Genomic DNA, 24,467 nt, shown 5'->3' on the forward strand with positions numbered 1-24,467 from the left:
GGTGGTCTGTATGCCTTTAATGGAATTTTTTAAAAATGGTTTTCACTTACAGGCAGCAACAATTGTTTTGACAGGCATAGATGGTTCACTTGGTTCCCCAAAACCAGCTTTGTTCTCAGCAAGAACACGGAACTCATACTCCACACCCTCAGTGAGACCAGTGACCTCAAAGCTGAGTTCAGCAATGGATTTCTTGGATGCCCGGATCCATCGCATACCCTTCTTTTCCTTCTTCTCAACACAATAACCTATTATATCACTTCCTCCATCCTCAGCTGGTCTTCTCCAGGTCAATGTGACTGAATGTCCATCAACTTTCTCAATCTCTGGTTTTGATGGTGGACCAGGGGGACCTACAGACAGAATCAAGAATCAGAAAAAAATCTGTGATAGACAGAGAGACAGGCAGACAGATAGATTAATTTAAGATTACAAACAATGAACGGTACGCACCAAATCTATCAACCATCTTGACAGCCTCAGAGTGAGATGGCTCACTGGCACCGTACTGGTTAACAGCAGAGACTCTGAAGAAGTACTCGTTGCCCTGGATGAGTCTATGAGCCACATAGTGACAGTCGATGACCTTCTCTTCCAGGACAGTCCAGAGTAGACGACTGGTCTCCCTTTTCTCCAGAGTGTAATATTTGATCGGAGAGCCTCCATCCTCAGTAGGAGCTGTCCAGGTAAGAGTTACCTTTTCAGATGAGACACCGCTGCATTCAATGGGTCCAGGAGCACCAGGAACATCTAGAACTTTGACCTTGACAGTTTCCTCCTTTACACCAAAGGGGTTGCTGGCAGTGATGGTGTACTCTCCAGAGTCCTTCCTACCCGCATACTTTATGGACAGAGTGGATGACGTTGCAGTGGTTTCAATGTGAACAATGTCAGAGGGTTTAAAGTACTTCCCTCCCTTTGACCAGCATGAGGTTGGTGTAGGTTTGCCTAAAATGCTTGTGGCAGTGATGACAATAGTATCACCAGCTCGAACAGTCAGACCCTCCTTCACCTGAGCATCGATAATAATGGTTGGTGCCGCTGTTGGAGAAGACAACAAGTATTTAATCTATCACATGGCATCCATATCTCTACCTTTGTGTCATGCTGTCTAATAAAAAATGTTCAAAATTCAAACTGAAACTGTTCCAGCTGCATCTTACCATATTCATCTCTACAGATAATGGTATCTGTCTGCTCGGAGGGTGGGCTGAGGGCACCAGCAGCATTCTTTGCCCTGATCCTGAATTCGTATTTGCAGCCCTCTTGCAGATCAGCAACAGTGAAGGCAGGTTCCACAACATTCACATTGTTGGCTTTCACCCAGATCTTAGAAGGCAGGTCTCGTTTCTCAACTATGTAACCAGTCAGCCTGTGGCCACCATCAAATTGAGGCTCAGTCCACTGGAGGGTGACAGTGCTTCTGGTGATGCTGATTACATCTGGTTTACCAGGAGCATCTGTTGATTAAAAGTGTAAATCATGAATACATTGTTGCATTTGTAAAAATGTTATACTCTTTGCCACTCTCCTTTTCACACATTAAACTTACCAATGGGATCCAGGGCCACCTGTGGATCAGTGGGGGCACTTGGCCTGCCAATGCCAGCCAAGTTGATAGCCATTACTCTGAACTCATATTCCAGACCTTCAGTCAGCCCCGTTACCTTGTGTTCCTTCATTCTTAAGGCAGCTGAGCTGGCCCTCTTCCACAACATACTGTTCCTCTCCTTGAACTCTACGTGGTAGCCTGATCAAACAAAATCCACAGTAAGCTCATGTAAGTTAAAATAATAAAGTAATGTTTGGCAGATAAAATGTACATATACTAAGTTCAATGTTTAACAGGGGGTGAGGCAGACTCTACCTGTTATGGGAGATCCTCCAGTCTTCCTGGGGTCAGACCAGGCCAGATATGTAGAATCATGGCGCATGCTCATGATCTCAGGAGGAGCAGGCGCATCTGGGACATCTGAAGAGAAAGAGGAGTGTTGTAAAGGTTGCAAAGCTCTTTCTGTGTTTAGCACTAACCAAGACTTTAAAATATGTAAAGAACAGGTACTTACTGAATGGATGTTTAGCAACAACAGGCTCAGATTTGAGTCCCTCCCCAACGCCATACTTGTTCTCAGCACAGACTCTGAATATGTATTCTGTGCCCTCATGGAGCCCAGTTACCCTCATGGTATTCGTCTCCACATTGGAGGACACAGTCACCCACATGTTGGTGATGGAATCCCTTTTTTCCAGGATGTAGTTGGTAATTTCTGAACCCCCATCATCCTTAGGAGCACCCCATCTCAGTGTAGCACCATCAGCAGTAACATCTTTGAACTTAAGTGGTCCAACAGGGATGCCAGGTTTACCCACCACCCTGAAATGAGACAGAAAAAAACATTTTCACCTTTGCTTTCTATTTAAAAATAGTCAGTGTTACATTGATATGACTGATACTAACACATTGTTTTGAGTAAATATTTCATTGTCCGGGTTTACATGCCCCAGGCAGTTGTGCAGTACCTGATGAAGATGGTGGACTCTTTACTGCCAGCACTGTTTCTCAAAGTGATAGTGTACTTTGAGGCATCGGTCCTCTGGCAGTCCCTGATCAAGAGGGTGGTGTTTACTGCAGATGACTCAGCACACACTCGGCCAGTGTCTGTCAGGTCCTCATCTTCTCCTTTCTTCCAGGAGACTTTGGGAGTAGGTTTGCCAATGATAGGGATCTTCAGACGGACGGTGCTGCCCTCTTTCGCAATGTAGCACATGTTGGGCAACTCTCTCAAGTCACAGGTAGGATAAACTTCAGAGAGAAGAAAAAACATTCTAAACTCCTCTTTATATAAGGTAGACTTGTATTATTTGTTCCTTGCATGTAAGGACACTTACTGATCTGGTCCTTAGCGACCACAGTCAGCTCCTTGGCAGAGCTCTCTCCTGAGTCATTCACAGCTTTGACGCGGTAGCTGTACTCTCTGTCTTCCACCAGGTCCTTGGCACTATACTGCATGTTCTTGGACCTCATGAGCTCCTTGTACTTATCGTCACCGTTGAGAACCTCCAACACGTAGCAGATGATGCGACTTCCACCATCTGTGAGGGGCTTCTTCCAGCTTAGAGTGCAAGAGTCCTTGGTCACCAGCAGGGTCTTGAAGTCCATAACTGGTCCAGGCTCCTCTGCAAAAAGGGAAATACTTGTAGTAAATATGTCGGTTATAAGAGCACAACACAAATACTTAATCTAGAACTATTCAACACACCCGTTGCTCTAACTGCATCGGCTGTCTCACAGCACTCTCCAGCACCAAGCTGATTTACTGCTGACACTCTGAAGCAGTAGGATCGGCCAGCTTCCAGGTCTGGAACCTTGAATGATGTCTTGTTGCAGTTGTTTGAGACGATGGACCAAGCCTTTCTCTCAGTGTCACGCTTCTCCACAATGTAGTGGGTGACCTCAAAGCCACCGTCAATCAGAGGAGTGTCCCAGAAGATAGAAGAACTGTCCTTGGATGTTTCTTTTACCATCAGGTTTACTGGTGGTCCAGGAGTGTCTGGAAAGATAAAAAATCAACATCTGAACCTGAACCTGAACCAAAAACAGATCTTTAATGTAGTTTCTTTTTAGGGCCGATTGCTGTTTCTGATCAGTGCAATGACCAGTGACATGAGTCTGTATTAAGTACAGTTGAAGTAAACAAGATTCATATATTTGCTCATATTTGCTCAAAGAAATGAATAAATCATTTACTAACCAAGAACTTTGACAACAATGGTGTACATCTTCATGCCAGCAGTGCTCTCAAGACTCAAAATATATTTGCCAGCATCATATCTATTGACATTCTCCACCATAACCATGGTGTCTGTGTTGCTGGATTTGATGATAATGCCCTGACGATCCTTGATGTTGGTGTTCATCTTTGCCCAGATGATCCTGGGAGTGGGACGGCCCTTGATGGTGGCCTGCAACTTCATGGTGGCACCAGCGCGTAACTCCAGGACTTCCTTCAGCTCTGCACTTAACACTGCCTCTGGAGCGACTGAATTAAAACATAGAGGATAGATTTATGAGTGACAGTGTTTAATGTTACAGTTGCAAAAGCTCAAAACCTGGTTAATGTCAGCCTGTTCTGACATCTGTTTTAGGCTACCTGCTTAGTAATAATAAACTGGGTTTGGGTAGTTTTACTGAAAAATCCAAGCTTGTATGTTTTATCTGAAAACTTATACTAATGATACCATGTATTACTTTAACTCACTTTCCCCAAAAAAACTAACTGCAACTAAGGAAATCAAAGCAGTCATATATACCAATAATGTCCTTGGCAACATGTTTGCCAGGGACTTCAACTGGCTCGCTGAACCCGACTTTGTTGACAGCAGTGATGCGACACTGGTACTCTGCTTTGTCGATGAGATTCTGAATGGCATAGCTGGTCTCCTGCAGGTTCCTGGGAACGTTGCAGCGGATCCAGTCAGTGGTGTTAGTCCTCTTGCATTCCACCAAGTATCCAATGACAGGGCTCCCGCCGTTGTTAGCGGGTGGGGCCCAGGTGAGACTGATGGTGCTGTGGGTAGTGTCAGTTACACTAGGGTTCACAACAGGTCCAGGAGGAGCTGCAGAAGAACACAGTATAGAGCTTGTGATGTTTGGGAGTACCTGAGAAAGGTCAGTTTTCAGACATAATGATACTTGGACTCACTGATGGGATTCTGTGCGGTGGTGCCAGCAGATGGTTCACTGGGTTTGCTGGGCCCAGCCACATTGACTGCAATGACTCTGAATTCATATTCCACCCCCTCTGTTAACCCTGTTACTTCCAGTGTGCGTTCTATCACCGGCTTCCTGTTCAACTTGGTCCAATTCAACTCCTTGGTGTCTTTCTTTTCTACCATGTAACCCAGAATGGTGGATCTTCCATCATCGGCAGGCTCCTTCCAGCTCACAGTCATACGGTCTTTGGTCACATTGGTGATCACTGGGGCTTCACAAGGGCCAGGAACAGCTGAAAAGGATAACAGAGTTAAGCTCCATAATTCAAGATTAAAATTGTATTTTAGGTTTGAAAACAGTTAGTAACCAGAAGTGGACTACGTGTCAGGAAGGTTGTTGACAGACTACATAAAGCACAAGTAAAATGGTCTGATAAACCTGTCACTTGCCTTTTACTTAAGTTACTTAAGTTGAGGTCTGGTATACCCTACAGTACAGACTGTTTAAGGAAATATATCAAATTGACAAGAGCTGCTGATGACTCACTGAATGGGTTCTTGGCAGTGACTGGGCTGGTGATGAGGGCGTCTCCAACTCCCCATGTGTTCTCAGCACGGATTCGGAACTGGTACTCATGACCCTCAATTAGCTTATCCACGTTAAACTCAAGGACATCACCCTTGATCTTGGTTGAAACCTGGGCCCAGTTAGCTCTGCTGGTCTCACGCTTGTCCAATATGTAATTGCTGATGGAGGCACCGCCATCTTTCAGAGGAGGCTCCCACGACAACTTGATACTGGTGGCAAACACTTCAACATATTTGTCACTTGCAGGAGGCCCAGGCACATCTAAGGAGACAAAAAGCCAGTGTTCATGCTCATGTAGCATTATCTGTGATCCAAATTGAAGTTGTGAAGTGTCAACATAAAACATCAAATTGCTCACCGAGAACGATGACCTGGATCTCCACACTCTTGGAGCCACTGGCATTCTCAGCCACCACAGAGTAGGTTCCTGTGTGCTCCTTGGTGACGGCTGTCATCTCCAGTTGGAAGTGATGCCTTTGATGGGTGATGATCTGGCCTTCACCTGACTTCAGGTTATCATCACCTCTCTTCCAGGTGACTCTGGGCATGGGTTTGCCAAACACCTCAGCTTCCAGGAGAACTGTGGCTCCGGCCTTGACCTTCAACCCCTTCTGCATCTTGGCATTAAGCTCCACTCTTGGAGGTACTGAGTTTAAAGAAGATGAGATTAGTAATTTCACTGCTCACACTTGTCAAAGGTACTGACTGGTTTGTCAACCTGGTCATTAGAGTGTTAAGAGAAAACCTCTCACCATTCTCAGCAGAGACCAGAACCGTGTCTGTGGGCTCTGAGGGTTTGCTGATGTTGACAGCAGTTTTGGCAATGACTCTAAACTGGTACTGAAGGTCTCTCTCCAGGCCAGTCACTGTATACTCCTCCCTTGGGACGTTTTGACTGCTTGTGTTGCAGCGTATCCAAGTGTCTCCTGGTACTCGCATGGCCTCAACATAGTAGCCTATGATCTTGCTTCCACCATCGTTCTTGGGACGGGTCCAAACCAGAGTGACAGAGTTCCTGGTGATATCCAGGATCTCTGGTTTACCCGGAGTGTCTGATACAAAAAGATAATTGTGTAAAAGTCAGCAAACCAGTTGAATAAAATACAACTTAGTGCACAGATGCTGGTGGCAAACTTACCAACAGGTGTTCTGGCAGTTACAAAGTCAGTCTTCTTGCTTGGTTTGCCCTGGCCAGCACGGTTTATGGCAGACACTCTGAAGGTGTATTCCAGGCCCTCAATGAGGCCAGCACAAGGGTACTCAGTAGTGCGGACAACAGTGTCGTTGGCCTTTACCCACAGAAGGCTGTTTCTCTCCTTTCGCTCAATGTAGTAACCTGTGATGGGGCTGCCACCGTCACTCTCAGGCTTATCCCAGGCAACGAACATACAGTCCTTGTTGGTCTTGTTGATGCGACAGCTGAGGGGCTCACTGGGAACATCTAGTGACAAAATACAAATAAGATTTATTTTCAACAATGTAAACAAATCTGCACTCATGCAGCTAATCATCTAAGACTAACCAAGGCCAGTATTTGAGCATAAATGAATAAACTCACTGAAGGGGAACTTGGCGACCATCCTGTCAGACTGAATGGGGTCTGATACACCAAAGCGGTTCTCAGCACGGATCCGGAACACATACTCCTTCCCGGGAATAAGCTTTCCCAATCTGCAATTTGTCTTTGAGCAAGTAGAGACAGCTGTCACCCAGTCACCCCTACTCACATCACATTTCTCAACCACATAGTTGGTAATATTGCTGCCCCCATCCTCCAGTGGTTTATTCCAGGACAAAGAGCAAGCATCAGAGTCAATGTCGCTGATCTCCACAGGGCCTTCAGGAGGACCAGGGATGTCTGAAATACACGGACAACTCAGCTGAATCATGTTCTTTGCAATTTTTAATCCCAAAATGTAAATTCTGTTTTCTTAGCAGTCTTGTACATAACACATACCTCTGATGACAATTTTCAAGGCCTGGGACACCTTTGCAGAACTGTTCTCAGCAACAAGACTATACTCTCCACTGTCGGTCCTTGACACATCTTTGATGATCAGGACACACAAGTTGCTGGACTGGTGCACAGCCAGACGGCTAGATGGGACAACACCATTCTCACCACGCATCCATTTGCAGGTTGGAACAGGTCTTCCTGAAACCAGTGCCTCCACTCTGAGCTTGGATCCAGCTCTAGCGCTTGCTGTCTCAGTCATAACAATCTTTGGCTCCACTGTGGGTCAGAATATGAAAGTTCAGCTCATTACATTTAAAAGAATATCCTGGGAAGATTATTGCAACTTTAAAACAAGTGGAAGTCATATTAAATATCCCTGGTTGTTTTGTTGTTACAAACCCAATCAATTAAAAAATGATCCTGATCATGAGATAAGTGGACCACAGTAGATAAACTGCCTGTTATAGAATAATGACTTACCCATCTGTTCCTTGATCTCAACTGGTTCTCTGGTCTCGGTGAATGAGCTCTGGCCCATAATGTTCTTGGCAGCAACTCTGAACTTGTATCTCTTGCCTTCTTTCAGCCCACTGACACTGATTGTTAAACCTTTAACTGTCGTGTAGGCGTTCCACTCTTCCTTTACGGGTTCTGCATCCTCTTCCTCCTCTACCACTGGTGGTGGAGGAGGAGGTGGAGGAGCTTCCTCTCCTTCGGGTACCTGTGATTAGTGATAGACAAATGTTGAATCGTCAAGGTGTTTTTACTTTATAAATTTACACAAAAATAGGAAAAGGAGTCTAAACTGCAATATTGTGTAAGACTTTTTCTACATGAAAAACACCAGTGAGGAGAATCAGTTTGGTTACAAACCTCCACAGGTGCTGGTGGCTCTGGAGGAGGTTTAACTTCAATGTATTCAATTACATAACCATCAATCTTGGCACCGCCATCTCTTTCAGGCTTCACCCAGCCAACCATGGCGCTATTCTTAGTTATCTCCAGAACTTCAATCTTCTGACAAGGATCTGGCTTGCCTTAAAAAGAAATCAGAGTAATGTGATGAAGCATCCCTGTGCTCTGACAAAAAGACAAGAAACATCTGAAAGATTTTGGGTGTAATGTGACATGTAATTCAAAAACGATACTTACTGACAGGATCAGAAGCCAGGTAGGAAGTGGGTGTCAGTCTGGGAACTCCAGAACCGTATTCATTGACAGCTGTGACTCGGAAGTAGTATTCAGTGCCGGGCATCAGACCGCTGACTTTGAAGGGAATCTTATCGAGCGGAACTTCGGCCTTGACAGTTGCCCACGTCTTACGGTCAATCTCACGCTTTTCAACTATGTAGTGTGTGACCTCGCTACCACCATTGTTCTCTGGAGGGCTCCAGGACAACATGGCTGATGTCTGTTTGATGTCTGTGGCTTCAAGATTCATGACAGGTCCAGGGGTATCTGATGGGAAAATAAATCAAGATTTTTATTTACATCCTTTCAAAGTTTTGCAGGGATTTCATGGACAAACTGTCTCATGGTGGATATTTGACAGCTGTGAAGTTAATTTTGAATGACTTTCTAAAAGAAAGCCTGGACTCACCCAGAACCTTAACACTGACAAACACAGCCTTCTCTCCAGCAGGGCTCCTCAGAGTCAAGCAGTATTTGCCAGAATCATCGCGGGTGCTGTCAGGAATGACCAAGAAGGTCATAGTGTCGATGATGTCAACTTTACCCTTCCTGACCACATTGTCGATACCCATCCTCCTCCAAGTGACCTTGGGGGGTGGTCTACCTCTGATGGTGGCGCACAGTCTGATGGGACAACCGGCTCTAACTGTCAGTCCCTGCTTCAGGTTAGCATCCAAATCTATTTCTGGTGCCTCTGTTGGAGGAAACAGTTCAAGTATTATCTTTAAATCACAATCCTAGATTTGAAGGTCAGTCCATATAACCCACCAATAATAAGTTAAATCCTTACCTAGTATTTCCCTTGGGATCACAGCACCCTCCAAGTTGCACGGCAGGCTCATGCCCACCTGATTCTGGGCTGACACCCTGAATTCATACACAAGATTCTCATCCAGACTTGTGACTGTGAACTCACACACGACCAGCTGAGCTGCCACATTACACCTCTTCCAGCCATCTTCTCCTTTCTTGGCAGTTCCCTGGGCTCTCATCTCCACCACGTAGCCAATGAGGGGAACTCCTCCATCAAACACTGGCTTGGTCCAGCCCAGGGTGACTGTGGTTTTGCTGCTGTCCACAACTTTCAAGTTGGTAGGAGGTGCAGGAGGTTCTGTAATAAGACATAAGGTATATGAAGTGGATTTTGTGCCTTGTAGCATTACTAAGGATATTTGACATTAATATTGGTTACATACCAACTGCATCCTTTGCAGTGATGGCACGAGAAGCCTTGCTTGGACTGCCAATGCCAATTTCATTCACAGCCTTAACTCGGTACTGATAGTCATGGAGAGGCAATAGTCCAGTAACTGTGAAGCGAGTTGCAGGGACTGGATCCTTATTGACAGGAGACCACCTTATGGCATGCTCTTCTCTCTTTTCCAACAGATAACCTGTGACTGGCTTTCCACCATCTTTCTCTGGCTCTGACCACTGCACAGTCATCTCCTCCTTGCCGATCTTGGTTACCTCTGGTGCTTCAGGGGCATCAGGTACATTGAACTGGGTGCCAGCAACAATGGCCTCACTCTGAACTGCAGGTCCAGGACCCATTTTATTCTCAGCTCGAACTCTGAAGATATACTCATTACCCTCAATAAGACGAGTTACATTAGCTTTGTTGGTGATGACAGCATTAGAGTGGACTGACCAAACCCCCCTCTTGGTCTCACATTTTTCAATGATGTAGTTGTAGATCTCACAGCCACCATCATCCTCTGGGACTTCCCAGGCCAAATGGCATCTGTCGATGGTGACACCGGACACCTTGAGGTCCCTGATGGGGCCAGGTCTATCCAGTACATTGACCGTAGCATTAGCAGAGCAGGTTCCTGCGCTGTTAGAGGCAGTAACAACATATTTGCCACTGTCAGTGCGTCTGGCACCAGTAAGCAGCAGCTTAGAGAAGTCTGCTCCACTTTCGATTTGAAGCATGGGGCTCTTCTTAATCTCGTCAGTGCTGTCATCCTTGGTCCATTTGACATCAGGCTGGGGTTTGCCCTTTATTGTTGCTTCAATAGCAACGGAGTCTCCTGCTTTCACAACAAGGGTTCCATCCAGTTTAATCTTTATCTCAGGCTCCACAAGCTGCTCTTTGACCAATACATCACCTGTGGTAACCCAGTTACTCTCACCTCCCTCATTCTTAGTCTGAACTCTGAACTGGTAAATCTGATTTTCAATGCACCTGTCAGCCATGAAATAAGTCTCCTTGATGGCACCCTTGTGAAGCCTCTCCCACTCCTCAGCCTCCTTTGGCTTCTTTTCCACATGATAACCAAGGTTACGGCTTCCACCATCATAATCAGGTTTCTTCCACTTGAGGAAACAGAATGTCTTGCCAATCTCAGATATATGGAAGTCAATTGGTTCACCGGGTTTCTCAATGGGATCAACTGCCAGAACAGGAGTCTTGGTTTCAGTGGATGGACCGGCACCAATCTTGTTCTCTGCACTGACTCGGAAGAAATACTCACAGCCCTCTGTAAGAGGAGCCTTTATCAGGCGCTTGGTCCAGTCATTGGAGACGACTGTCCATCCTCTTTGGCTTGGCTGACGGCACTCAATGATGTACTGAGTGATCTCAGTGCCTCCATTGTCCTCAGGGTTCTCCCAGGATACCATGCAGGACTTCTTGGTCACATAGGCCACTTTCAGATTCTGACAAGCTCCTGGTGTGTCCAGGACATTTACCAAGATAGTAGCCTGTGCCTGTCCACTGCTATTCTTGGCAACAATGGCATATTTTCCATAATCTGACCTGACTGCTTCGTTGATGACCAGCTCACAAAGAGGATAGTTGTTGTTAATATCTGTACGCTTATCCCGGGACAAAGTTCTGGCATCTTTGGTCCATGTGATCTCTGGATCTGGTCTGCCTTTCACTCTGGTAATCAAACTTATGATCTGACCAGCCCTCACTGTCAGAGAGTCACGGCAGGATATATCAACTACAACTTCAGGGGGCACCAGGATGTCCTTTGCCAAGATGGTCTCAGGCAGCTCCTTGGGCTCACTGTCACCAACTTTGTTGGTGGCTCTGATGCGTATTCTGTACTCCATACCTTCAATGAGGCCTTGCACTCTGTAGGCACATATCTTGATGAGGTCCTTATTGATTCTGTTCCACTGGGCAGATCCTGACTTCTGAACCTCAACCACATAACCCAGAATGGGACTGCCACCATCTCTTGTAGGCTTGGTCCAGCAGATGTCAGCATAGGACTTACTCCAGTCCTTCAATTTGGGATTACCAGGAGGTCCAGGTTTAGTGATGGCACGAGTGGCCTTAACTGGGTCAGAGGTGAGAGAAGGCCCGCTGATGCCAGCGATATTCTCAGCAAACACTCTGAACTCATATGTGTTGCCTTCAAATAGACCAGATACTCTGTATCTTAGGTCCAACACAGGAGTTTTGTTGACACGGATCCACTTTCCTGTCATTTCTCTGCGTTCAACCACATAGCCGCTGATGGGGCTGCCTCCATCATAGTCAGGCAGGGTCCATTCCACTGTCACAGCATTCTCTGTGATATCAGAGCACTCAGGCGGTCCAGGTGGACCAGGAGGGTTGAACATGTGCTTGGCAATTGTTGGCGGGCTTTCAAGAGCAGCTCCAATGCCAATCTTATTCTCTGCACGAACACGAACAATATACTCACGGCCCTTCTCCAACCTTGACACCTTGGCCTTGGTGCTGGTGCCATTGGAGCTGACAACGGACCAGGGCTCCCAAGGCTTCTTCACATCTTTCTTCTCTACCACATAGTTATTGACAGGTGTGCCACCATCATCTTTAGGTGCCCTCCACTGGATCATCATGTAATCAGGGGTAACCTCCAAAATATTGATGGGTCCAATTGGTGGACCTGGTAGATCCAACACAGTGACATGGAGGGCAACTGTCTTGCTGCCCGCAGGATTGGTCACAGTGAGGATGTACTCTCCGGTGTCTCCTCTCTGGCACTCAGGGATACTGAGGATAGTCGAGGATCCAGCAGATTCAATGTGGTGTCGTCCCTCAGATGTGATCTCCTTGCCATCGCTCATCCACTTGGCAGTGGGAAGGGGGATGCCTGTCATCTTTGCTGGTAGACTAATTGCATTGCCAGCTTTGACTATGAGACCCTCAATAAGCTTCACATCAACTTCAATAGCAGGTGGCACTAAAAGAAAACACATTAACAACAATGAGGTTTTCAAGACCTACATGAGAAAATGCACAGCAGTCATAATGACAAACACTCAAGAATCATGTGTCTTACGTGTCTTCTCCTGGCAAGTGACCGGGACACTGGTGTCAGGACGACTCACACCAATAGCGTTCTGAGCTTTGACCCTAAAGCGGTACGTTTTGCCCTCCTCCAGACCTGTGACATGGGTGTGGTTATTGCTCACGGTCTTGAAGGAAACCCAGTCAGTCTGGCCCTCTTCCTGATGCTCCACAATGAAGCCTGTAATTTCACTTCCACCAGTGCGATCTGGCCACTCCCACCCCAACCACACCTCTGTCTTGTCTGCATCAGTGTGGTGAAGGTTCTTGGGTGGGCCAGGAGGATCTGAAAGGTTTCCACAGAAGCACAATTTACATCTGGCTGGAAATGTATACAGTGCTGAACATTTCATAACATCACAATTGACACAAAATGCTGAGAAAACTTTATCTTACAGATCATGAAGTTGGACAACACAGTGCATTATAACTTTCACTCACAGAGAGGATCAAGAGCTTTGACAGGTGTCTTCGTAACAACAAAGTCGCTTCTGCCAAACTGGTTCTCTGCAGCCACCCTGAACAGATACTGGATGCCTTCCATTAGGTACAAGGCCATCAGACTCGGCTTCTTATTGGCTGGTGCAACAGGTACCCACTGCTCTGCAGCCACGTCCTTCTTTTGCACAACATAATGGGAGATGATGGCGCCACCGTTGTCCTCTGGAGCCTTCCATGTCAGGTAAGCTGACTCACTGGTCACCTCAGAGATTGCCAAGTCTCTGGGAGGAGACGGCTTGTCTGTTGGAGACAAAAGTGTGCTCACATGTATTATGAATTTATGAATCAGTCACTACTTTGTGTTGGTGGTTTTCACTTACTCAGTACAAGCACAGCAACGGTGGCTGATTTCTGTCCAGCAGCATTCTGCGCTGTAATGGTGTAATTGCCAGAATCTGCACGGACGGACTTTGGGATGAAGACTTTGCTGCCGCTGGCGGTGACAGCGACAGTGATGTGAGAAGGAACATCTCCGTCATTCTTCTTCCAGCTGACGGTTGGTGTTGGCACACCCTTAATGGTGGCACTCAGGGTTATATCAGCGCCCAGCATGGCCAAGTGGTCGCGTGCCATGTTGGCATCCAGCAGTAACTCTGGTTCCTCTGTGGAAGAACATGGAAATTGTGTACATGTGGATATTAGAAGAAACTAACCAATCTACAAGGATAAGGGAAATAAATAATTCAATTTGAAGGCTGTCCTGAGGAACTAAATCATGCTGACAAAGGGACTGCAAGCTAACTAAAAAAAATACAAATAATTTTAGTTTCTTTCTTAAAACCCAATATTTTTTAAAAGTTACGTCTGATCCACTTACCAAGTCTGTCATGAACTTTGATGTTCTGTTTGACATATGATGGGTCAGATTTGCCTGCAGCATTGACAGTAAAGATCCTGAAGATATACTCGTCTCCATCGGTCAGGCCTGTCACCACGTAGTGGAGGTCAGGACACTGCTCTGGGCTCTCATTGGCCTGAGACCATTCCACTGCACCAGGCTTCTGGTACTCAACGAGGTATCCAAAGATTCGTCCTTTTCCATCGTGGCGAGGCATCTGCCACTTCAGACTGACAGAGTCTTTGGTTTTATCGTAAGCCTCTGGGGTCACTGGAGGGCTAGGGCACACTGTAGGAATAAAGAAAGGACTGTCAGTAATAGGGGCAGCAAAGGAAAAGACCTGGCAACTTATCTTAACCTTTGGAGAAATGATGGACACAAAATAAATCAAGAGACAGTTTGAAATATTTTGAAAAAATATTCTATATAAAAAGATATTCAAAAATTGTATTTTGTATGATGATGATGACACTGCCAAGAGAAAATAATTATTTCAATTGAACTGAATAAAACTATTAATCCCAACGAGACAAATCATTTTTCCAGACTAAAGAATCAATCATTAGCATCTAAAAGAAGTGACCGTGTGGAGTTATGGCCTCCTGTGCTGTGGAGACCATGAAGCCTCTGACTGAACACACTTTGTTTTCCAGACATTGAGACACCAAAGCTAAAATTTGGCAGGCAGTTAAAATTTCATGACTGTGTGTCACACTGACCAATTGGATCTTTGGCAAGGATTGGTTTAGAGGGGACACTGGGATCTCCGGTTCCAAGCTCATTCTCAGCCGTCACCCTGAATTCATACTCGCAGCCCTCCACCAAGTCCTGGACTCGGTACTGAGTGGCCGGGTACAGTGGGTCTCTGGTGACTCTGGACCACCTCTTGGCTCCGGGTTCCTTCTTCTCCAGGATGTAGTTGGTGATGGGCTTTCCACCATCACGAGGCCGGTTCCACAGCACCAGTGCATTGGTAGCATACACCTCCCTGACAGTTGGCATCTCAGGGGCCTCAGGGACTCCTTCATGAGAGAAGAAAGGGCAAAAAATTCATTTTCATGAGATGTTTAGAAGTTTGTAATCATTCCACCTGAGTACTTTTCTTTGATTAAGCACAGGGTAATTGTTAGTAACTCATTCTTCAACACTTCCTACGAAGTGGGCTGAGTGATGAAAAGAAATGGTTGGAGGTACGCACTGAAGAGATCTTTAGCTTTCATCTCCTCAGAGTCCAGAGGGTCGCTGATGCCGTACATGTTCTCAGCACAGATTCTCATGATGTACTCCCTGCCCTCCGTCAGCTTGGGGATCTAGGAGAAGGGATCACATTTTAGCATCTGTCTACTTAAGCAATCCTCCCTTCCACCAGACCCCTGAAGACCTCGATATCAAAACAAAAGTCCGGCCACATTACCTTGCACGTGGTCTTGGTTGTAGCGGATGTTACTGTGGTCCAGGTGTCGCTGTTGGCGTCTCTCTTCTCAATGATGTAGTTGGAGACATCAACACCACCGCTGTCCAGAGGAGGCTTCCAGGAGATCACCATGTACTCCCTGTGCACCTCATCGAACACTACCGGGCCCACTGGAGGAGTTGGGCGATCTGCAGAGAGAAAAAAGAGGACAAAAATGATGAAGGACCTGTCCTGGGATCAGTAAATCCCTGAGTTATTCCGGGATTTCTTTTCTGACTGATTCAGCTCCAATATTTTGTGAATTGAATGCATGGCACGGTTCCTCGAGCTGATCCACACTGTCTGATTTCAGAACCCTTCTAATTAGCATCAACACCTCAAAAGCATTTGTTCACCATTGTTGGTTTAATTAGCATGTATTAGCACCAGATTTCTTTATGTTTCATTGACATACCAACAACTGTGACGCTGCTGACTCCCTTCCTGGATCCTGTACTGTTCTCCACAACCACCACATATCTGCCACTGTGCTCTCGCTTCGCCTTCATCAGGCCCAGAGACATGGTGGTTAGCGTGTTCTTGAACATGATGTGTTTGTCGGCTTTAAGCTCCTCGTCGTCCCGGTACCAAGCGATGGATGGAGAGGGTTTTCCGGTGTAGCGGCCCTGCAGCAGGCAGCTCTCTCCTACACGGATGATGATCTTATCACGGAAGTCCAGCTCGATAGTTGGTGGCTCTGTAAGGATAGAAATACAAAAAAATCAAATAACAGAACACACTGAGGATTTTTTGTGTTTTTATTCTAAGAGTAAGAAAAACAGTAGAGTTACATCGACTTCAAATCCCTAAACTCATATTACTGTCTAATCTCATATTCAAAGATTCTTATAGAAAGATTTGACATCAGTTAGGTTTCAGGTGATCTATGGATTAAAACTTACCCAGTTCATCCTTGCAGGTGATTGGTTTGGTGCAGAATGATGGTTTGCCCGGTCCAACCTCGTTGACAGCAATCACCCTGAACTCGTAGGTGTCGCCCTCCCTCAGGCCATCATAGGTGAACTTCCTGTCCATCAGCTTCTCCTTCGTTATTCTGCTGAACTTGTCTTTGCCGATCATACGTGCCTCCAGGATGTACAAGGTGATCTCAGAGCCGCCGTCATATTTGGGAGCTTTCCAGGTGACACTGATCAAATCCTTGGTAACCTTGGTGACTTCCAGCTCCTCAGGGCGGTCTGGCACACCTACGGAAAACAAATACATACATCATCTCTTTATCTGAAGGTGAGAATTTCTGAAAGATGAATGTATTTTAGAGTGATATTATTCTTAGGATTTAATCATTTTTATAGCAGTGATGATGGAAATCCGCTTCCAAACCTTTGGAGACCACAAATCTCAATGTTTGGTTTATTAAACTCACTGATTGGTTCCTTGATGATAATTTCTGCTGCAGTTGCCATGAAGGGACCGACGCCGATGGCATTCTCAGCAGCCACTCTGAAGAAGTAGGCCTTTCCTGGGGTGAGGCCATGAGCCACGGCGTTCTGTCTGCTGGCAGTGAAGGACACCGAGGTCCAGGCTTTGCGCTCAGCCTCACGTTTTTCAATGATGTAGTTACTGATGGGAGAGCCGCCGTCATTCTCAGGGAAAAACCAGTTGAGCTTGCAGGAGTCTATGCTCAGGTTTTCAGCCATAAAGGGGATGCCTATAGGTCCAGGGACGTCTAAGATGAAACAGAACAGAAATGAATAAAACAGATCTAACATTTTCCATGTGGTTTGAATCTAATCTAAATCATTTATGGTATGAAAAAAGAGCCTCACCTAGAACTTCCACTGTGATGTTCTTTGTCTTCTCCCCTCCGACATTCTTGGCAGCCAGAGTGTAGACGCCAAGGTGTTTCCTGGCACAGGGTTTAATGACAAGGGAAGAGCTGATGGCCGTTGTCTCCACTTTAGCCTCAGGAGGTAGCGCAGCTCCGTCTCTGCTCCAGGTCACTTCAGGCGCTGGCCGACCCGACACATAGGCGATAATTCGGATCACACCGCCAGCGTGCACCACCATCCTCTCCTTCACTGAGGCATCCAGGTCGACCTCAGGAGCAACTGGAAGGAAGACACGCAACAGTATTTGTGTGTTCCACAAGGATTCAGTATACAGACATCATCTCTAAGAAAAGACTTCTGGATTAACTCACTGCTTCTGTCGTTGACCTCAAGCACCTCTGGGACTTCACCTGGCTCACCCTTCCCAACGGCATTGAAGGCGATCACCCTGAATCTGTACTGACCACCTGTCTTCAGACCAGTGATCACAAACCGCGTGCCTCGGATTTCAGTGTCCTTAGTCTGAAAAACACCATCATGTCAAAGCACAGATCTATCCCTGAAACCAAGCGGATCAATGAATGCAAGTATTTCATTGAACTTCCATTATTCCGGGTGACTTGTCTCACCTTGACCCAGGCCTCAGTGCCCTCCTCCTTGTACTCCACCCAATAGCCGAGGATCTTTGAGCCTCCGTCCTTCAGAGGTGGGATCCAGTCCAGGTCCACCGTGGAATTTGTCCAGTCTGAAACCTTTGGGGTTGGTGGAGAGGGCGGGGCTTCATAAGGAGAAAGACAGTTGGTTAATATCCCTCTCCGAGTACATAAATCAGAAGCTGCCTGCTTTCAGAGTATACTACTTACAGATGGGGTCTCTGGCGAAGATAGGGTCTGTTGGGGGGCTGGCGAGTCCAGGTCCTGCGGCATTGATGGCAGAAACTCTGAATAAGTACTGTGATCCCTCAATGAGTCCACTCACTGCAAATGACTCGCCCAGGCCCATGGGACGGATTGGATCGCGGGTAACACGGGCCCAGCGTTTGCCGGTTGTCTCTTTGCGCTCCAACCAGTAGCCAGTGATCGGGGCGCCACCGTCGTCCTCAGGCTCCTCCCAGTTGACGGTCATGGAGTCCATGGTGACGTTAGTTACTGTCGGCTTCTCACACTGACCGGGGACAGCTGTGGGAGCAGACATCGGTTTATTCCAGAAATCTGACTGTACACCGGTTTGAACCTCTACTCTCACTTTTAAACATTCTGAAAATTACAAGAAAATTAAAAAGCAAATATTTAGACTAATAGTAGTTTAAAATTGGATCCATCGGTTCTGGACTGAATACTGGAACATAAAATGAAGGATAAGAACCTTTGTGTGTAAAGTTGAGATGATAGAGGAAGGATTTTAATTCTAAGTGTTTCATAGATCGATAAACTGATTAGAATGCCTGGTCATGGTTGAACTCACTGTAAAGGTTTCGAGCGACCTCGGGCTCACTGTCCAGCGGTTCTCCGACTCCGTACTTGTTCTGGGCCATAATGCGGAACACGTATTCATGTCCCTCCATAAGGTTCTCCACTGTCCAGATCCGGTCTTTGGGCTCGTTGGTTACGGGCACCCATGTCTTCCTGTTGGCCACCCGCCTCCAGATGACGTAGTTTGTGACTTTGGAGCCGCCGTCATCCTTTGGTGGCAGCCAGGAGAGCGTGATCTTTTCAGCTCCAATTTCCTCAAACTTAATGGGAGCAGAGGGAGGACCGGGGCGGCCTGCAAGCACAGAAAAATGCTCGTGGTGAATCGCTGCTGTCGTAAGGAGGCAGAGAGGCCATCAACTGTGAGGTCGCTGGAACCATTCCCAACATTTTCAGTTCATATGCCCAGTGCACTGTAAGGTAATCAACCCCACACTGCCCGACATATTGATCTATGCAATATTTAAGGTCATTTTCGGGAGCAGGGTAATAATTCTTATTGTAAAAATATTCTTTATCTTTAAATAAAGGAAGGCACCAACATTGTCAGGACATGTTGTGAACACAGTTACAGGAAGTCAACAGTATCGTATATCAGGGGTCCACGGCCTTAACTAAGCCATGAATACGTCCTAATAATAATATATCATGAAGAAGGAAATACGGCTGAAGGTGGAACTGAATAAAACGTGAAACTTGGGTTTGAAGATTAGCTAACTGAAAGAATAAGTTCTCTTCATAACTGAGAGGACATAAAAGCTTCTGCTTCCAGATAAATAAGTAGAACTTGAAATGTTTTCAGAGTTTGTCGGGTCTGTTCGCTCTTACCGAGCACGTTGAGCCTCATTTCCTTTGATGCCTTGCCGATGCTGTTGGAGGCCACCAGCGTGTACAGGCCGGTGTCAGGGCGTTTGCCCTGCTCGATCAGCAGCGTGCAGCTGTCGTCTGACACCATCTTGTTGATGTGCTCGTCATACTGAACCTCCACCTTGTCGTCAGACTTGTGGGGCGGCGCCTTGTACCAGGTGAGCGTGGGGAACGGACAGCCACGGATCTTGGCCACGATTCTGATGTCAGAGCCCTGCTCAGCCTCCATAAACTCGTTCAGCTCGATGGACGGAGCACCTGCCAGACAGATGACATTATCCCAGATGAAAGGGATTTCTTTTTTTTTAAAGCTTTGACGTTCCCTTGAATGATTTGACAAAATCTCTAAAACAGAAATATCTCTAAAAATGTTCAGGTTCGTGGTTTATTCTGACCTTCCATGTCTTACTGTCAAAGGACATGGAGAGATGGAAATATTCTCACTTCTAATCCAAAAACTGAATGCTGCATTTCCCACAGTGCATCTGTAATGTGTCTGAGTTTTGCTCTTACACGTCTGGTCCTGGATGAGGATAGGTCCAGCAGTGGATGAAGGTCGGCTCGGTCCAGCCTCATTGTAAGCCATCACTCTGAATTCATACTCGTCTCCCTCCGTCAGGTCCTCCACCTTGAAGGCGGTGGTGTCCACGTCTCTCCTGTTGCACCTGCATGACGCAACACAAACAGGTGAACTGCAGGAAACAACAAACCACCAACCGGCCTGCAGGACAGGGCTCAAACTGCATCTCATTCAGAGAAGACTTTCATGTTCTCTTTGATTGCAGAGCTTCACATTTCAGATATAACTTGAATCCAGCCTGCTTTGATATCCATGTTGAGTCTGTTTAAAACACAACATCCCAACCACTGACCTCATTCTCAATAGGCTGATATTCCAGCTATGATCAATCACAAATAGGATGTTTAATGTGCATGTAAATAGAAACCAGTGGAAGCTATACCTCCTCCAGGACTCCTTCTGGGTGCCGCTGGCATCCCAGCAGAGCAGATCAACACTGTAATGGGTGACAGGCGAACCGCCATCGTTCTTTGGAGCCTTCCAGGTCAGAGACACTGTTCCCTTCCTGACGCTCTGGATCTTCAGCCTTGTTGGAGGATCGGGAGGATCTGCAGATGCGGATCATTGATGGATCACATACTCGGAAACACATCAATTGTTTCCTCGTGTGCATATTTAGAGTTACTGCCGGCACTGGTTTAATAAAATTGATCAGGAAAACCTACCAGAGATTTCAGCAATGTTTGAATTAGTTTTAAATATGGTTTTGGTGTCTATATGAGAGAGCTATCTGTGCTCCTGACCGAAAATCTTAAAGCTTTTATATAAATGCTGAAATCTAACAACACAGCGTTTGAATGTAATAAGCTGCTGATAGAGAAATCAAACATACGGATTGGATCTCTGGCTTTGGTCCTTTCGATGGTGTCGACGAATGGGCCGAACCCAAAGCGATTCTCAGCACGGATGCGGAACAGGTACTCCTGACCATCAATTAGGTCGGGGACCACCAGAGATTGAGCAGCGCAGGCCGGGTTTACCTGGAAGAACGAGATCAGGGTCAGACTGTAGACATGAGCAGCAACACTGGGTTGTTTCTGGGTGAGTGCTCAGCTCAGGGGGAGGGTTTGTACCTTGGTCCAGGCTTTGCCCTCCACTGTCTTCTTCTCGATAAAGTAGCTCTTCACCCTCTCTCCGCCATCACTCTCTGGAGGTTTCCAGGTGAGTCTGCAGGTTCCTCTCGTCACATCGCTCACCTTCAGAGCTCTTGGAGGTCCAGGCAGGTCTGCAGACCCACAAAAAGAAGGTGAAGACTCAACACAACAGCCACTTGAATGCATCTGCTCTATGGGTCAGTCTCAGGGGTAAACCTGTACGTACCGAGCACGTTGACTCTGACTTTGACCACTTTGTGTCCAGCTGGGCTCTCTGCGTTGATGATATACCGGCCGGTGTGGCTCAGTTTACTGTCGGGGATCACCACCACTGAAGTTGTGTCTGTGGAGTGGATCTGAGACAAAACAGGAATGTGTAAAAAATAAATGAAGAGTTAATGTCGGCACAGACAGTAAAATCTCAGTTTGGAACAATATGAAGGTATACTTTGGACATTCTTTGAGGAACAGATCAGGCAGTAAACTAACTTCAGAACACTGAGCAGTGTCAGTTCTGAGCTGCTGAACTGTCACAGATGAAACTCTGACCTCTGAGTCCACAGGCAGCGTGTGAAGGTCGTTCTTCTTCTCGGTCTCAGCGGTTCCGTCCAGGAAGGTCCATGTGACTTTGGGCACAGGTCGTCCGGTGATGGTGGCTGGGATCCTGATGGTGGTTCCTGCTCTGCAGTTCAGCAGGTCATGGGCGCTCACATCCAGCGTCACGGCGGGTTCGACTGGAGAGCGGACACAGCGTCAGACAGCAGACCACAACAAGTCATATCTCATCCTGTTTTTATTGCTTAAGCAGTTCACCCGAGTGAAAGAGGCACGAGATCACCAAAAGAAGACCGATTTGCAGATTATCAGAGCAGACATGGAACGTGTTATTAATGTACAGATGATATTGATCCTTATCAGAGTCCTCAGCAGCTTTTTATCTCAATGTTCTGGTTCACACTTACTCAGGATGTCCTGAACCAGGATGTCAGCGGTCCTGGCGGGCTCCGAGTCCCCGGCGGCGTTCACTGCATAGATTCTGAACTTGCACTTCTTGCCCTCCTTCAGGTCAGGGATGGTGATTTCGGTGGATGGGTGGAGCTTGTCATCTGGGTTCACTCTCCTCCAATCAGGAGAACCCTCCTCATGAACTTTGATGATGTAACCTTTGATGGGGCTTCCACCATCTTTTTCCGGAGGGCTCCAGGTGAGCGTGATGCTGCTCTTGGTCTTGTCTTTAACCTCTGGGGTTCCTGGTGAGCTGGGGGGGTCTAAGGAACAAAAGCAGAAGGGGTCAAAGGTCAGTAACCCTCTTCAGGGAGCAGTTCACACCACTAAAGGTCCATAGGAGATGATGATCTCCTGGCAGCTGAAAAACACTCACTGCATGGATCCACGGCGAAGCGGCATTCTGTGGCCTCGCTGGGTGGTCCGATACCTGCGGCGTTGGAGGCAGCGACCCTGAACTGGTACTCAGTCCCTTCTATGAGCCTCAGCACGGTGTACTGCAGACCCTTCACTGCCGGTTTGGTGACCGGCGCTCGGTTGACACGACCCCAGTACACGGCACCGCGCTCCCTCTTCTCCAGCCAGTAGCCCTGGATAGTGGACCCACCGTTGTCCAGAGGGGGATCCCAGGTCAGGGTCATGGTGGTCGCTGTGGCAGCGATGATTTTGGGGTTACGTGGAGGTCCAGGGAGGCCGAACGGATCTCTGAGCTGGACTTTCTCTGAGTCGCAGCCATCGCTGACACCGTACTTGTTTTCAGCTTTGATCCTGAACTGATAGACTCCGTTCAAATCCAGTTTGTAGACCTGAAGGATCAAAACAGCTGAGTTTACCGCACATTAATCTGGTAACGCTTATTAAGTCCTGCTCTGTTTCATGGTTCTGTGATTTTAAAACAAACAACTTGATGAAAAATGCTTTTTTGTTGCTGTGTTCAGTTTTTCAAAGGAAAATAAATTTAAAAACTTGGCTTCTTTTTATATATTTTCAGTTTTGTTTGCCTTATTTCATACATCTTCACTAGAAAGTTCCAAAAACTACTGGAAATATGGAAGGACTTTGTGGACATACAGTGTGAATAAAATTCTACTTTTTTTGTTCTTTCATTTCAAGAAAATAGATATTTCTAGTCGGAACCTTGGACATTTTCCCGCTCACTTTCTATAAGTTGTTTAATCCAAACCTTTCACTGGTACTGTGTGAAAATGTAAGAAAACACAAACACTGCACAGATAAAGTGGCCTCTCCTTCACAGAGTGGGTCGATGTTACGCAGCCATAGCTAACCCCATATCTCCTGTCGATGAGGTTGATGGTCAGAACATCAAAGTCGGACTTCTTCTTGCTGGCGTCTCTGCGCTCCACGATGTAGTTGGTGATCTCGCTGCCTCCATTGTCCTCCGGGGCTTCCCACGTCAGGTAGCAGGAGTCCGCCTTGATGTCCGAAACCTTGATGTTCCTCGGAGGAAGTGGACGGTCTGAAAATGCAGCTCAGATTAATCTTAATGTTCAATATGCAGACATCAAATAAAGGAAGAAGCTTCACTGGAGGTTAAAAGGTAAATTAAACTGAATAGAAACACGAAGGTTCTGGATCTTACCGAGGACCTCCACTCTGATGATGTGTTGAGCTTTGCCATAGCAGTTTTCAGCCACCAGCTTGTAGTTTCCTTTGTCCTGTCTGATAGTTTCTGGGATGGCGATCTTTGTCCTCATGGTAGTCCGGTTCACCTAAGGGTCAAATTATACAGTTGTCTGTCTGCTGACTCAACTCTTCTGAGGAGCGTCAAAGTGCTCAGTGTTTGTCTTAAAACCATTTAGCTCCATCAAGACATTTCAATCTTATGTTCCGAAGCCCATAATTATCTTTCTGACCTCCTCTGTCTCCATTGTCATCTTATCGCCATCAGGCTTCTCGATCACCACGTCGTCCTTCATCCACTGGAGTGTCGGCAGAGGGAGTCCGATCACCTCAGCTGGGATGTCGATGGCTGCTCCTTTCCGGACAATGATCGCATTGCTCTTGAAGAACTTCAGGATAGTAATAACTGGAGCAACTGTGGGGAAAAAAAATCAATTTGTGACACCATAAACTTAGGAACTTTGATCAGTCTGAACATAAAAATCATTGGTGTGATTTCCACGTAC

The 24,467-nt window shown here is 46.6% G+C and overlaps 1 protein-coding gene across 1 annotated transcript in view; it reads right to left on the minus strand.

Moving 5' to 3' along the window:
* The window catches only part of LOC140319289 (titin-like), a 159,625-nt gene that overhangs the window by 44,221 nt on the left and 90,937 nt on the right, over positions 1 to 24,467 (minus strand). The window contains 51 exon segments of the mRNA XM_072396876.1: positions 51 to 353; positions 454 to 1,041; positions 1,164 to 1,460; positions 1,553 to 1,750; positions 1,868 to 1,972; positions 2,067 to 2,374; positions 2,521 to 2,803; positions 2,890 to 3,177; positions 3,261 to 3,551; positions 3,753 to 4,040; positions 4,312 to 4,617; positions 4,704 to 5,006; positions 5,261 to 5,563; positions 5,661 to 5,948; positions 6,055 to 6,354; positions 6,441 to 6,743; positions 6,861 to 7,160; positions 7,260 to 7,535; positions 7,740 to 7,917; positions 8,169 to 8,296; positions 8,412 to 8,717; positions 8,860 to 9,144; positions 9,241 to 9,561; positions 9,647 to 12,616; positions 12,716 to 13,009; positions 13,165 to 13,464; positions 13,545 to 13,826; positions 14,042 to 14,350; positions 14,782 to 15,084; positions 15,261 to 15,372; positions 15,477 to 15,664; positions 15,931 to 16,212; positions 16,418 to 16,720; positions 16,900 to 17,202; positions 17,303 to 17,584; positions 17,677 to 17,827; positions 17,935 to 18,083; positions 18,169 to 18,483; positions 18,770 to 19,069; positions 19,603 to 19,899; positions 20,155 to 20,306; positions 20,604 to 20,769; positions 21,054 to 21,201; positions 21,295 to 21,446; positions 21,542 to 21,671; positions 21,865 to 22,049; positions 22,278 to 22,583; positions 22,697 to 23,126; positions 23,607 to 23,797; positions 23,921 to 24,050; positions 24,195 to 24,376. Coding sequence (XP_072252977.1) covers positions 51 to 353; positions 454 to 1,041; positions 1,164 to 1,460; positions 1,553 to 1,750; positions 1,868 to 1,972; positions 2,067 to 2,374; positions 2,521 to 2,803; positions 2,890 to 3,177; positions 3,261 to 3,551; positions 3,753 to 4,040; positions 4,312 to 4,617; positions 4,704 to 5,006; positions 5,261 to 5,563; positions 5,661 to 5,948; positions 6,055 to 6,354; positions 6,441 to 6,743; positions 6,861 to 7,160; positions 7,260 to 7,535; positions 7,740 to 7,917; positions 8,169 to 8,296; positions 8,412 to 8,717; positions 8,860 to 9,144; positions 9,241 to 9,561; positions 9,647 to 12,616; positions 12,716 to 13,009; positions 13,165 to 13,464; positions 13,545 to 13,826; positions 14,042 to 14,350; positions 14,782 to 15,084; positions 15,261 to 15,372; positions 15,477 to 15,664; positions 15,931 to 16,212; positions 16,418 to 16,720; positions 16,900 to 17,202; positions 17,303 to 17,584; positions 17,677 to 17,827; positions 17,935 to 18,083; positions 18,169 to 18,483; positions 18,770 to 19,069; positions 19,603 to 19,899; positions 20,155 to 20,306; positions 20,604 to 20,769; positions 21,054 to 21,201; positions 21,295 to 21,446; positions 21,542 to 21,671; positions 21,865 to 22,049; positions 22,278 to 22,583; positions 22,697 to 23,126; positions 23,607 to 23,797; positions 23,921 to 24,050; positions 24,195 to 24,376 — 15,858 coding nt within the window.

The sequence above is a fragment of the Leuresthes tenuis genome, unplaced genomic scaffold, assembly GCF_036924035.1.
Source record: "Leuresthes tenuis unplaced genomic scaffold, fLeuTen1.0.hap1 SCAF_12, whole genome shotgun sequence".
Classification (NCBI taxonomy): domain Eukaryota; kingdom Metazoa; phylum Chordata; class Actinopteri; order Atheriniformes; family Atherinopsidae; genus Leuresthes; species Leuresthes tenuis.